Source organism: Chamaea fasciata, unplaced genomic scaffold (genome assembly GCF_029207755.1).
Source record: "Chamaea fasciata isolate MVZ Bird 193981 ecotype frontalis unplaced genomic scaffold, bChaFas1.0.hap1 SCAF_4, whole genome shotgun sequence".
In the NCBI taxonomy this organism is placed as follows: domain Eukaryota; kingdom Metazoa; phylum Chordata; class Aves; order Passeriformes; family Sylviidae; genus Chamaea; species Chamaea fasciata.
In genome coordinates, this window is record NW_027094089.1 from 12434274 (window position 1) to 12447846 (window position 13573).

General features: G+C 36.9%; 1 protein-coding gene across 1 annotated transcript in view; it reads right to left on the reverse strand.

Moving 5' to 3' along the window:
* JAK2 (Janus kinase 2) overlaps positions 1-13573 on the reverse strand; it is a 50101-nt gene that overhangs the window by 25412 nt on the left and 11116 nt on the right. The window contains exons 4-12 of the mRNA XM_066180855.1: positions 13359-13476; positions 12811-12956; positions 11294-11615; positions 9252-9371; positions 6750-6907; positions 5905-6016; positions 4071-4257; positions 1743-1870; positions 1112-1246 (exon numbers count right to left, since the gene is read on the reverse strand). Of these exons, the coding sequence (XP_066036952.1) occupies positions 1112-1246; positions 1743-1870; positions 4071-4257; positions 5905-6016; positions 6750-6907; positions 9252-9371; positions 11294-11615; positions 12811-12956; positions 13359-13476 (1426 nt within the window). The remainder of the gene's footprint in view (positions 1-1111; positions 1247-1742; positions 1871-4070; positions 4258-5904; positions 6017-6749; positions 6908-9251; positions 9372-11293; positions 11616-12810; positions 12957-13358; positions 13477-13573) is intronic.

The following is a 13573-nucleotide window of genomic DNA, read 5'->3' on the forward strand; positions in this document are numbered from 1 at the left end:
CCTTTTCCAACTTTGTCAGGAACATTTCAAATGCTTTTATTGCTTTCTTTATTTTTTTTATTCTGCTCAGTGGCATCTCCACCTACACTTGCTTATGTACTGATTATTCACCCAACAAAGTGAAGTGAAAAAAAGAACATTTTCTTTCAGGTGACTATATTTTTATTTCTATACTCGAGATTTTAGTAACTGATTCATACTTAACTTTAGAATATAAATGTATTACACCCATGTTATCAAAATTATAATTTTTACAATTGTTTTTAATAGTTCAAAGTGTATGCCTACAGTGTTTATGAATATTAGCCATGTGAAATGTCTCTTCTTTATTTATATTTTCATGTAGATTTATCTTAAATTATTGAAAACTGCACTAAATAGTGAACTGGTTTTCTTGGCTTGTTGTACACATAGCTAGATAATTAGAAACTTGAATAAACTACACGTATAAACAATAAGCAGTATATAAAGTTACATTAATATAGTAAGTTCTACTACACCTTGTGAAAATCATTAAAATTAAATTAATCACATACACAGTCTTGGGCTTGATTACACTACCAGTTTATTAGTTTTTTCACAAAAGCATTTCAGGTCTACTAAAAGCTTCACTCAAAAAGTGAGAAGGCTCAGTGATTATGGGTGAATCCATGTATGGGAAGTTTTTCTAATACATAAATACTTCTGATTACTTGATTTTACTGGAAAATCTGAAGACAGTCTACCCAGAGAAAGTGTTTTTCCACAAATACTGGTTCCTTGCCTGTAAATAATGAATGTACTGGTTAAAACAATCCTGTGGCCATACCACCCCTCCTCTGGTACTTTAACTGTACAAATGATCTGTTCTCCAGTTCTCAGTGGGTAGCTCTGAGCTCTCTCACAGGGGGTGGGAACAGGGTAAATAAAGTACATGGGTGTATTCCCAAAGCCAGTCTCAAATCCATACTCCCAGTGTCACAAGTCTAAGCATGAACTTGGTTCAACATATAACCCTCTACCATATAACAAATACTCATTTATGAAGTAAATTGCTACTGCTCAAAAAAAGAAGAGTAATGCTCAACATAGCATGGACAAATTTTATATAGCAGTCAACAACCACACCAACCTCAGAGTAGTTTCTGTGCACTTTGTCCAGCACCTTTAAAAGAACTTCAGTTTGATGGAGCTGGCCATAGTCTCCCACTTCTTTCCTTATGCCTTTGAAAATCTTAGTAAATGTGCCCTGTCCAAGGCTCTCCTCCTAAAAGGAAGCAAGGATACAGATAGAAAAAAAAGTCAAAAATATCTGCCTCTTTTAAAAGACATCTAAAGAAAACCACCCCTGCATAAGCATGTCTTTAGGGGTGTATTGGCTGTAGAGTCCAGCTGAGAAGGAAAGGAAGCAACTATATCAAAAACATCTTAAATTTTTGCTTGTTTTTTATTGCCTACTCAAGAATCTCAGAAAGTAACTTGCTGCAAGAACCAGAGAGGAAGGAATTCCATTAAATATGTATATAGACATCTCTAGAACAAAATAACTACTATTGCAGTCAAAAGGATGCTTATTAATTAAAAAAAATAGTTTTTTGCATTTCTGGAAAATAAAAGAAATTCTTTTCCATAACTCTAAGGAAAGATTACAGCAAAATCTCCCAGCTCAGATAAGATTCTTTTACACACGTACTGAGGTTTTTAAAACTCGGTGCCTATTAAACCCAACATCCGCAGTGGAAAAAAGCAACTAACAGACTTACAAATATCAAGTCCTCATTACGGATTTTGTGAAAGACCATCTGATTGACATTATTGTGTCTCTGTAGTGTAGGTGATGAAGGTACATCAGAAACGCTATTGCTTCTGAAGACTAGGAGATTTGATTTATCTGGGAGAAAAAAGAGGGAAAGGAAAATCAAAGTAAATTAATAAAATATAAAAATAAACCAAAATAATTTCAGAAGGGCTATTAATGAGGGACTCAATTCAACACAAACAAGATATCACACTGAGATTCAGTATTTTAAAAGCCACATAGCATTTAATTTGTATTTTTTATATTTCTTATTTTCTTATATTTCTATATTTTCTTTAATTTCTTATATTTTCTATTATAAGAAATATAACTATATTTTCAGTAAAATCATCTGGGTTCACTCATGAGGGTTTTTTTTAAGTATTCCTACTTTTGACAAACATTCTGAAAATATCCCTACCTCCTTTCACATTTTAACTGCTGCCCTATTTGTTATAACAATTGGGGATGGAAAAGAGGATGGAAATTACCTTCTGTTATAATAAAAAGTAGAGCAAGTCTGATACTTAAACTAAATCTGAAAAGTATGTCTTTGTGGGTATCTGCTCATATCCATGATTATACTTATTCAATAATTTATCATTCTGATGCATATGCATTTTTGATTTCAATGGAATAATGTTACAAAATTATTCTCTATCATGTGCATGCGTATTTATTTGTTGCATCTTTTCTAAGGTTTTGAATCCATTGGCTATTTTCAATCAAATTTGAGAGAAGTAAAAGTTATATAATATATTCTATTCTGGCAATTTGGTCTTTAAATAGGAACTTTGATAGAGACAAAGATTTATATTAACTGTATGTAGTGCTACTTAGAAGGGCAGATATTTAAAGATTTCATAAAGGAGAAAGATATGAACATCAAAGGCAAGAAAATTAAATGCGAATTCAAGAAAAATCCACTTCTCAGGCAGGAGCTCTCTTCCATGTGTATTTTTTTAGTGTTAAAAAGGAGCTGAAACCATACTGCAGACTTGGCCTAACTCAGCTAAGATCAACAAGGACAGACATTCACTGACAATGTTGTTTCTGTTGCCTATGGAAGTATTCTCAGTGATAAATAATCCATTTAGTAACTCTTTCCTTCTTACAACGTGAAAACATTTGACATAAGAAGAAATGCTACTGCACACAATCCACTGCAATTTAGAAATCAGTTTTGCTTCTAATCATGGAACTGGCTCCCATCACTACTTCTGGAAGACTATCTTACACCAAATTAAAATTTGGGAGATGCTGGAACTGAAAACTATGACAAAGAAGATGAATAAATAGGTCAGTGAAATTTAAAAAAAACCCCCACAAACGTACCACAGAATATTCTGAGTCGGAGGGGACCCACAAGAACTATCAAATCTAACTCCTGGCCCGCACAAGATCATCCCCAAGAGTCACACCACATGCCTGAGAGCATTGTCCAGACACTTCTGAACTCTCTCAGGTTGGTGCTGTGATCACTGCCCTGGGGAGCCTCTTATAGTGCTCAGCAACCCTCTGGGTGAAAAAGCTGTTTATAATATCCAACCTAAACCTCCCCTGACACAGCTTCAGGCCATTCCCTTGGGTTCTGTCACTGTCACCACAGAGAAGGGATCAGTGTCTGCCCCTGCTCTTCCCCTCGTAAGGAAGTCTTAACTGCAATGAGGTCTCTCCTCAGTCTCCTTTTCTCCAGAATGGACAGAACAAGTGACCTCAGCCACTCCTCATACAGTTCCCCTCCAACCCTTCACCACCCTCATGGCCCTCCTTTAGATACTCCCCAGTTTTATATCTCTCTTATACTGTGGCACCCAGAACTGCCCCCAGCACTCGAGGTGAGGCTGCCCCATCTCAGAGCAGAGCAGGACAATCCCCTCCCTTGCCTGGCTGGCAATGCTGGGCCTGATGCCCCCAAGACAGGGTTGGCCCTCCTGGCTGCCAGGGCACTGCTGGCTCATGTTTAACTTGCCATAGATCAGGGCCTCCAGGACTCTTTCCATGGTGCTGGTCTCCAGCATCTCATTCCCCAGTTAGTCTGTACATCCAGGGCTGCCCCATCCCAGATGCAGAATCTGACATTTTCCTTGTTAAACTTCATATGATTGGTCATTATCCCATTCTCTAATTTGCTGAGGTCTCTTTAAAGGACCTCCCTGCCTTCAAGGGTACCAACAGTTCCTCCCAGTTTTGTATCATGCATCTACCTGAGAGGCATTTAGTATTAATTTATTTTTAAGGTTTTAATCTAGAAGTTAGAAAACTTTCTGCTTAGAAACAATTTGTCTCTTACCTTTTGGTTTTGGAGGACAGCATTTGATGAACTGGAAAATTATGCTGTCTGAACGGACAGTTTCTGTCTGGTAACACGTCAAGAGATCCTTAAGATTACTAAAACTTTTCTTGGTTCCACTAAGATTATATTCTCCGTTCTCATTCTTTGTAATCAAACAGTGCTTATAATCTGTAGTACTGTCACGCTGCAGAAAATTTTTCCATTAAAAATGAAATTTATTAATATTTAATATTTGAAAGCTTATTTAAATGTATAGCACTCTACTAATTAAAGAAAGGATGCTTCAGGAAAACATGATCATAATTTGCTATTTTGTTCTCACTGTGTAATATTGATTCTGAGAAAACATGACTCTACTCCCATCACTGGAACTAGCATGTTGATGCTAGAGAAAAAAAAAATGTTAATGAAACCTGAAAAGATGGAGCTGAGAAAACAGATAATGGATCCTAGGAAAAATCCTTCAGAGCTATTAATGAAAGCTTATTCACCCTGACATGGGGTTACATCAAAATAAAATTTTATTGGAAGCAATAGCCCTAATGCTTATATTCCATGTTGGTTTGGCAAGCATTTGGAGATCTCAGCTGTAGTTCTGCTTTCCTGTCATCTCCAGCACAGCTCTAAGAAATTACTTCCCAATACATATTTTTAATATGCACTGATATATTTTCACAATGACTCATGAAAAGATAGCAATAAACATTTTTAAACAAGATGAGCTCTTAATAGTGCTTTTGTGGTCCTGTATCTCAATACTGCAGCAAATGTTCCAAAAAATTCTGAATATAGAAAGCTCTCCAATGACTTGCTCAAGACTCAGGAAAAGAAAAAAGTTGCAGCAGAGTCACTTAAAGGCAATGGTAGTCTTCTCTCACAAGCCTGACTGTCAACTTTGCCTCTCTCACCTTGTTCAGGAACGGATTTCTTTGTCTACAAAATTCCCTACCAAACATGCTTCATTGACTGGACATAACACTTCTCCATTCACACATCAGCATTACTCGGTAATTTTCAGAGATGCACCTATCTCTGACAGCATTAGCAAACTTGCTAGCTTGATGTACACCAGCAGGAAAATTCATGTATTACCTTCCCTAGCTAAAAACACAGAGGTAGCTCTGCACACAATAAAGAGAAATTAATTCTTGAAACAAGATCATGCAATTATTTAACAGTAATATTAAAGCATTATATTATCACTAGCTGCAATGTCAGAGAGAAGAGGTACATCTGGTTCTCTGCCTTCTTGAGAACCATATGCATTTCCAGGGTGGCTTTCTCCCTAGCTAACACCAGGAGATTTGTGCTGATGTAATAGCTGACAAATAATATGGCTGGTGCAGCACTGGGGGTGTGGACAGGACCCAACTCCAGAGGAACTTGTGAAGGAGGCACTCTCAGATCGTCAAAGGCTGTACACTCAGAAACTAATGAAGCCCACTTGTGAGTGGGGAGTTGTGTGGAAAACCCAGGGAAAAAACTCAACCAAAACCCCCCAAACTTTAAAATAATAGAAAACCCATCAAATTGCTCCTTCTCCAAAACATTTATCACAGTCCCAAGACTCATGTCACTATCTCCAGAACTCCTGAGCTCTCTTTCCTGTCTTGGTCTCCAAAGCATGTGGTATTTGCATTAGCAATTCTGTACCAACTCTGATGTTTCTCACAAGACCCTGAAAGTTAGCCCATCTGACAAAAGTAGCCACAGAATATCCATATCAGAAAAAACACTCTGGAGGGAAAAATTCAGAATCATTTACTGAACATCTCAGGCTCACTGTTATATCACAACAAAAACCAAATAGGCACTAAGACAGAATACAAACCTCTATAGCAAAGGTAAGGAAGTATTTTTTAAAATCTTTAGGACTGCAGCGAAGGACGTAGAAACCAGTCTGATTACCCGCTTTCTTCAGTTTACTGATAGCAAAGTCCATGCTACAGTAAAAAGAAAATGTTTAATATCGCATAATTGCAAAATTCAGCAATATAAGAGGTTGAGCAATGAACAATATTAACAAATATCTAATAGAACAACAATTAAAACTCTAATTTTGTACATCTTTCCTGAAGTTAATCTCTTTGCCCTTTATTTTCGAATATATAGGGTGGTTGCTTATGTAGAGAGCAGTACATTTTATTTTAAAAAAACTTTAAAATTTTCTGTACTAAACCATCACAATTATTTATCCAATAAGAAATGTTAAGGGCTAAAAAGTATATATCCCCCACAGCTTATGATATGATTTTCAACATGCATTATAAAAGAAACTAATTGTCTAAAATTGCTTAACAAATAAGCTTAAATTAGCAAAACATTAGTGTGGGTGAAAAAGGTGGGTTTAAGTAGGAAAATGGCTAACAAGAAAAAAGAGCTGAAATAAAACAACATTCATTCATCATTATAAGAACGAATTTCCTCTTAAACAAGCCTTGCTAACTCACTATTTCTATCCATATCAAGGAATGATCTTTCCACTTAACTTTTATAACATGTCAAGAAGGCACTGTATTTTACAAAGCGAAAGAAAAGAGGAAAAATATAAAGCATTTTATGTTACATAAATGCAATAAAGAAAACATTTTAAGATGCCTACCACAGTTCACAGACAACTAAAGGTCATCCTCAAAAAATAATATCCAATTGTCATATTACTAAAAAAATACTTACAAAATTGGCCCATGACAGTTGCTTTGGATATTTTCAAGGACTGATGGTGGTGCTACTTCTTTACAAAGATAATGATGGGCATCCGCTGTTAATCTGTAATATCCATCAATTAATGATACAAAGGAGAGAGCTTCTCTTAACGATTGAAATTCAGCCTCCTGTTCAATTGCCAGAGAACAATGCAGGGCAGGGAGGGAGAGAGAATTTCAACTTTTAATATGCAACAAAAAATGCCTGAATATGCTAATGTTATAAAAGATATACATATGTGCGCACTTTGAAGATATGAATAAAAGCAGTTTTTAACTGATATTTGTACATTCTACCTTCTTGTTATCTTTCAAAACTTGATAGCAACCTTCAATGTTCAAAATTAAATCCAAACCAAACAAAACAGAGAAGTTGTGGATGCCTTATCCCTGGAACAGGCTTTTGAACAATATGCTCTACTGGACTGTGTCCTGGCCCACGGCAGGGGTGCGGAACCAGTTGATCTTTAAAGTCCCTCCCAGCTCCAACCATTCCAGGAGTCTATGAAATCTGCCATAAAACACTCCCCCCTTAGTCTAAATAGATGAAACAGCAGAGGAATGCCAATATGAAAGAGCATTTGAAAGGGAAAAAATAGTAGATACAACTCAGCCTGCAGACACCTACTGAACTGCCAATACAGTGTTATTCTTCACCCTAAAGAATAGCCTTCACTTATCATGGATTTATATGTCTGCCTTCAAGTAAAAAGAAGAATCTCCAGGGATGCACCTGCCTGAAAACTTAATTACTAGTCAGCAGAAACTGGCATCCTGAGCTGGATCATAGACAGATCATCTTTTACTACTATGAAGACAGGTATACTAGATAGGAGCAGGAAGAAAAATAGTGTGGTCAAATGAAAATGGATGTGAAAAGGTCTTATGCTCAGTATGACTAATAGATAAAAGCAGGGCAAAATTAAATTCATCTGCAACAACATATTTATTGCTGCAGATAAAACAAAAATAGAGAAGCATTTTCTGAGTCACCCTAGATTTCATACAGTAATGTAACCCAACAGAACAGGCTTTAGTATGTGTTTGCCTGTGACCCTGGAGACATCCCTAGTAGCTGAACACAATTATTTGCCAAGTTCTTTGTTAAAGAGCAATAAAAAAAAAGCTGGTGTTTTTGAGTAAGTGAATTTAGAGTCTTCCTTTTTAAGAGGACCCGGAAACAACTGCAGCCCATGGTACAGCCCAGAGTGAGGTAGCTGTGCCTCTGCAGCCCATGGAGGTCCATGGTGCAGCAGAGAACCCCCTACACCCCATGAAGAACCTCATGGGGCAGAAGAGGATGTGCCTCAAGGAGGTTGTGACCCCATGGGAAGCCTACACTGAAACACACTTGTTGGCAGGACTTGTGACCCCATGGGCCAATATGGAGCTGTGGAGCAGTCTGCTCCTGGCGGACTGCACTTTGTGGAAGGGACCAACACTGGAGCAGTTCATGAAGAATTGCAGCCTGTGGAAACAATTTGCATCGGAGGAGTTCATGGACGACAGTCCACCATGGGAGGGATCAGTTGCTGGAGCAGGGGATGAGTTGAGGAAGACTGAGAGGTAAAGACAACATGTGATGAACTGACCACATCTCCCATTCCCAATCCTCTGCACTGCTGAGGGGAAGGAGATAGAGAATAACAAATAAAGTTGGCCTACAAAGAATGGAAGGGTGGTGGATAAGTGCTTTTAAAATTTTTTATTCTCATTACCCTACTCTGAATTGATCTGCAACAAATTTGATTAATCTCCCCGAGTCAATTCTGTTTAGTCCATGACAGTTAATAAGTAAGTGATATCTATCCTTATCTTGACCCACAAGACTTTCATTTTATTTTCTCTCCCCTGTTCAGCTGAAGAGTGGAGTGATTAAAGCAGCTTTGGTGGGTACCTGCTGCCCAGCTAGGGTCAGCTCACCCCACAACTCTGAGACAGTAACACTGCTAGAAAGCCTGACTCAAGTGCAAGGTTGTAGTTCAAGTAAAAAAAATTACATTTGTGTATAAAATACTTTCTTAAGATCTTCTTCGAAGAATTGTACACAGTAAAAGCAATAACATTCATTTTGTCCTGATCCTTATTTTGTATCACCATTCTTCAGTGCATTTTGAAGCCTTTTTCAATGTGTTGGTCTCTAGCAGACAGCTTATCAGGACACCATGGAAACAGCACACTTGAGTACTGAAACCATGGACTCAGGTTTAAGACTAATAAACAAAAGAACCAATCTGTGTACCAGAAGTTTTCCTCAGATATGAATATCTATTTCTATTTCATTCCAAGCACACAGTTTTGAATGCAGAAGACCTTTACTGCTCTGATACATGCCTTATACTGCTGATATGTGCTTAGTTTTATCTCATGCTTAATTAACATTGTCATGGATTATACAATACTATGTGTACAGCAAATACAGTCTGGTCCTAGCAGTATCTATTCAAAAGAACAGCAGCCAAAGTAAACAGACCAGATTCTTGCTGTCTTGTTTGTGAATGGTGACAATTCTTCTCTCGCTGGAGCCTTCTTGGCTTGCTTGTTTAATGCTGACATCAATGATATCAGGAAAATCACAGTATGTTTGTAAATCCTGCAACAAATATTATATAATTTCAGTAATAACATAAATGGCAATTAAAAAGCCTCACTTATTTGCAGCATTGGAACTCCTACAACTCTGAACTCATAACTCAGCAACAAAGAGGATTATAAAACTTTAAACATGCCATTACAAGCAAATATAGCATTTTTTCTTTATGGAATCATAACTAGGAGCATAAATTAAACAACAGACAGAGCTCCAGGAACCATATATAGAAATATACACATACGGGTCTGGGCTTTTATAACTGTAGATATTTCTTCACTCTGTAGTATTTTGTGAACAGTGGAACATTTTGATTACTTTTTAAAAGGTTTCTTTGATTCTTGGGTTTTTAAAGTTTTTTTGGTTGGTTGGTTGGTTTTTTTGTGAGCTTATTATTGGCGTCCTGATTGAACAGGTTTAGAAAGCCTGTTAACAATACAAAATGCCATGACTTGATTCATAGTGATAAAAGGTGCAAAATCTGTAGTTGGAATGAAGAAAAACTATAAGAAAAGGTTGTCCTCTCAGTCCTATCTACTTGTTCATCTGGCTGTTGAAAATGTAAGCTTCCAAAACAAATTTCTTCACAACCTACTCCACATATATCATTACATAAAATAAATAAAAATTATTTTTCAGTTCAGTATCTAAATGAAAATTCATCAAAAATGTTTACTGAAACGAGTTATGATCATGTTTACAAGCAGCCATATTAATTCATTCAGTTTTCAAAATCAACTTTATAAAAAGTTTCTTTACCTGTGAAAATACATGCAGTGTCTGTCAATAATAGAATAATAATATTTTCAATTATGAAAAAATAATTTGGTAGTCTTTATTAAAAAATATGATTCCTTCAAACACTACTCTTATGAAAGGCTTGGCTGCCAAGCCCAAACAGCTTAATACGCATACATTTTGTACACCTAAAACTGCAAATTGCAAAATCTGACATTTATAATAGCTCCTGCCAGAGCAACTGGCACTTACAGAAAAATTAGGGAAGGCAGAGGGCTGATACATAACAACTACGAATGAGATAATTGTCAATCTACAAATATTCTAAGAACATCAGACTTTTAAAAGTATGGGCATGTAATCAGATTTACTTTTTGCTAAGTATTGAAAAAACCCGCTAGCATATAGCCTTTTTTACAAATTATTACAGCACACTGTAAAAATACAACCTTTTGTAGTTAGATCTTGCCTGCTATATTTTATGAATCAAAAGTACCAAACCAATGCAATTATTTTGAAAAACTCACACATACTCCACTTTGCCTTTAATTTTACCTTTGGAAAACTCCCAATGTACACTGCTTTGAGTTTCTATCAGGTTTTGGTAAACTCAACGTAATGAGCAGTGGTGATGGCAAATCTTACATGCAGAAAGTAATACTGATAAATAAAAATGCAGCAGTATGTGATTACTAGCATTTATTGGAACCATTAAGCACATAATTCCTGAAAAAAGACTATATGGACTCCACAGTCACACAGATGTCATTTTAAATTTGCCAACTGAGACACTGGTAGGTGTCTAACTGCAGCAGGAAAGAGGTATAGGGGAATTTGCCTGTTGTTTGGAGTCCTTAGATCCCTGCTGTCAAAGAGAATTTGGGGAATTTCTGCATTTCATCGACACCTGTGGGCATGGTCATTACATTTCCACATTTTTTTATATGAAAAGCAGAGAGGTATTACACAACTTTTTTCTAGTATTTCAATAAAATCTAATTTTAAAATCTTGCACTGTTTAAGTCAATATATTCCTGTGATCCTCAGACATAAGGAAGTTGTATCATTATTGTGAAGTAAAATCTGCCTACCAAATTTGCTTGAGGTAAATCAGAACTTCTAAAACAAGCATAATACCCTGTCCCACAACAAACTGCACAGTTGCTAAAATAACTTTTAAAAATTACCTGCTCTCCAAGTGTCTCACAGTCTTTTAGTTTCCCCCTTGAACACTGAATTCCACCATTTCCAGTTATTACAACAGTTGCAAAACTTTCCTCTCCAGAAGGACCTCCACCAGGTTCTTTTACTTCAAAAACCTCTGAATAGAAGGCAGGCTGAAGGGTTTCCAGATTTATGAGATACTTAAGTTTCAGGTTTCTGGCCGTAGCTTTGCATTGGCCAAACTGTTGTATAAATTTGCGGAACCTGTATCTTATTCTTTTTCGTGTCAAAATGTGGTAGTCTTGGATTTTTGCTCGCACACACTTAGGTAAAAACATTTTGTAGCTGTGAATACATAACCAGACAAAAAAGCTACTAATTTTATCCATTAAATCCAGCAAAGATAATTAGTTCTGTGCTAAACATGTCAACATTGAAAACACCTTTCCCTCTAAATGTACCATTATTTTTTCAACTGTAGGATAACAAAGACCCTTTCTTAGATCTGTAGTATGTTCTTTCAAATACAGCCTCTTCTCTTCTTCCATTTTCCATTTTTTCCCTCACTCAGTTACAATATAAACTACACACTGAATTATCCACAAATTTAAAGATGTCTGTTCTTTCATTAGAGAAGTTCTGAGGTAAGGCAGTAGAAGTTACAAAATTGCTTTTTTTGGTGTAGAAATTGTGAAGAGGATACTGCATGGCAACCATATAGATAAAGGACAGATTTCCTGGCTGAAAATACAGGTGGTAGAATACAACACTGTGGTTGGTTGTCACTGAAGTTCCTATGTCAGGGACAGAATTAACTCAGCCGGAGTAGGAACTGATAGGATTGATACACTCAAGTGAGTCGATGAACTCAAGAAAGTTTAGCAGAACTCAAGAAAGTTTAGCAGAGATCTGCCCAACATCATTAAGAGCCTGGAGCACATGACAGGAGAGAGGAGGCATATGGGAGCTTGATTTGTTCAGCCTGGAGAAAAGAAGGCTCAAGTATGGTGTTCTACTAACCGTCTTCTAATAATGTGAAAGGGCAAGAGAGGATTATCAGTATCACAGAGGAGACCGATTAGGTACAGAGAAAATCTTTCACAATGACAGTGGTCATGCACAGAACAAAGCTGCACAGAGATACAGGGGAATATCCACATTCGGACATTTTCAGAACTTGACTGGGGATGCCCTGAGTCACTTCACCGAACTTTGAATTTGGCCCTGACAAGAACAGGGCCTTGGATCTGATGACATCCAGAAGGTGTTTCACCTAAAATTATTGCTTACACATTTTCTCACATAAGAAGAGGCTGCCTTATCTTTCATTAAGAGAGTCAAATTCAAGTCTCCAAATAATGAAAGGCCATCATGACACTAATTTTCTACTGATTTCTAGTTAACATAATACATAAAATCATGTAACTATTAGAATACATCAACTGCCAACAGCTGAAGACGTCCTCCTAGATACTAAGGTGCAAAAATACAAGCTTTAGGCGTCAGATAGATGTGAAACAGTTACAAATCACAGAATCACCTGACTGAATTGTAAATAGCCATTGGGGTTTGGTCCTTTTCTTTGGCCACTCTCATCATATCTAGAACAGCCATTCCAAGGCATTCTTCTTGTGTTTCATGAGTAACAGGCATCTGTACCCATCCATCCAAAAAATCAGCTCGCCACTGAGAAAGAATGCAAGAAAGCAAATGAAAACTGGTGCACTGCTACTTATCAAGAAGAGAGATTTGGGGTGCAGTTGTTGGGGAGAGCTGTTGTGGTGTTTGATTGTTTACGTTTGGTTCATTTAGGGGGTTTTATTTGCTTGGTTTTTTAAAGACTGAAGGACCTGCTTCATCCACAAAAAGATGTACTTATTCATAAGGAATACCAGCTGCTATCATGCTTAGAAGCACTGTTTTGAACTTCATCTTTCCAAATACACAATAGGACATAGAATTTAATTTCCAGCTTGAGAGGGCTTCAAGCTTTCAAGAGCCTACAGAGTTACTAGGAGAAGATGGAAAGGGACTAAATACTAATAACCTTTACCAATCTGCATTTAAAAACAAGCAAGCAAATCATACCTGTGCGAATAAATAAGACATGACAAGATCGTCAAGGACAGGGCTTTCTGCACCACGAAGAATGCCATACCGGTATGCTCTGTTGCTGCCACTGCAATACCAGTGGGGAAAGTAAAATCTGGTGGGAAATAAATTTAAGTAAATGTCAAAATCCAGACCTTTTGGCTAAAAACATTAGACATTATTGTTCTCATATACATGTAACTAGTGCTGCT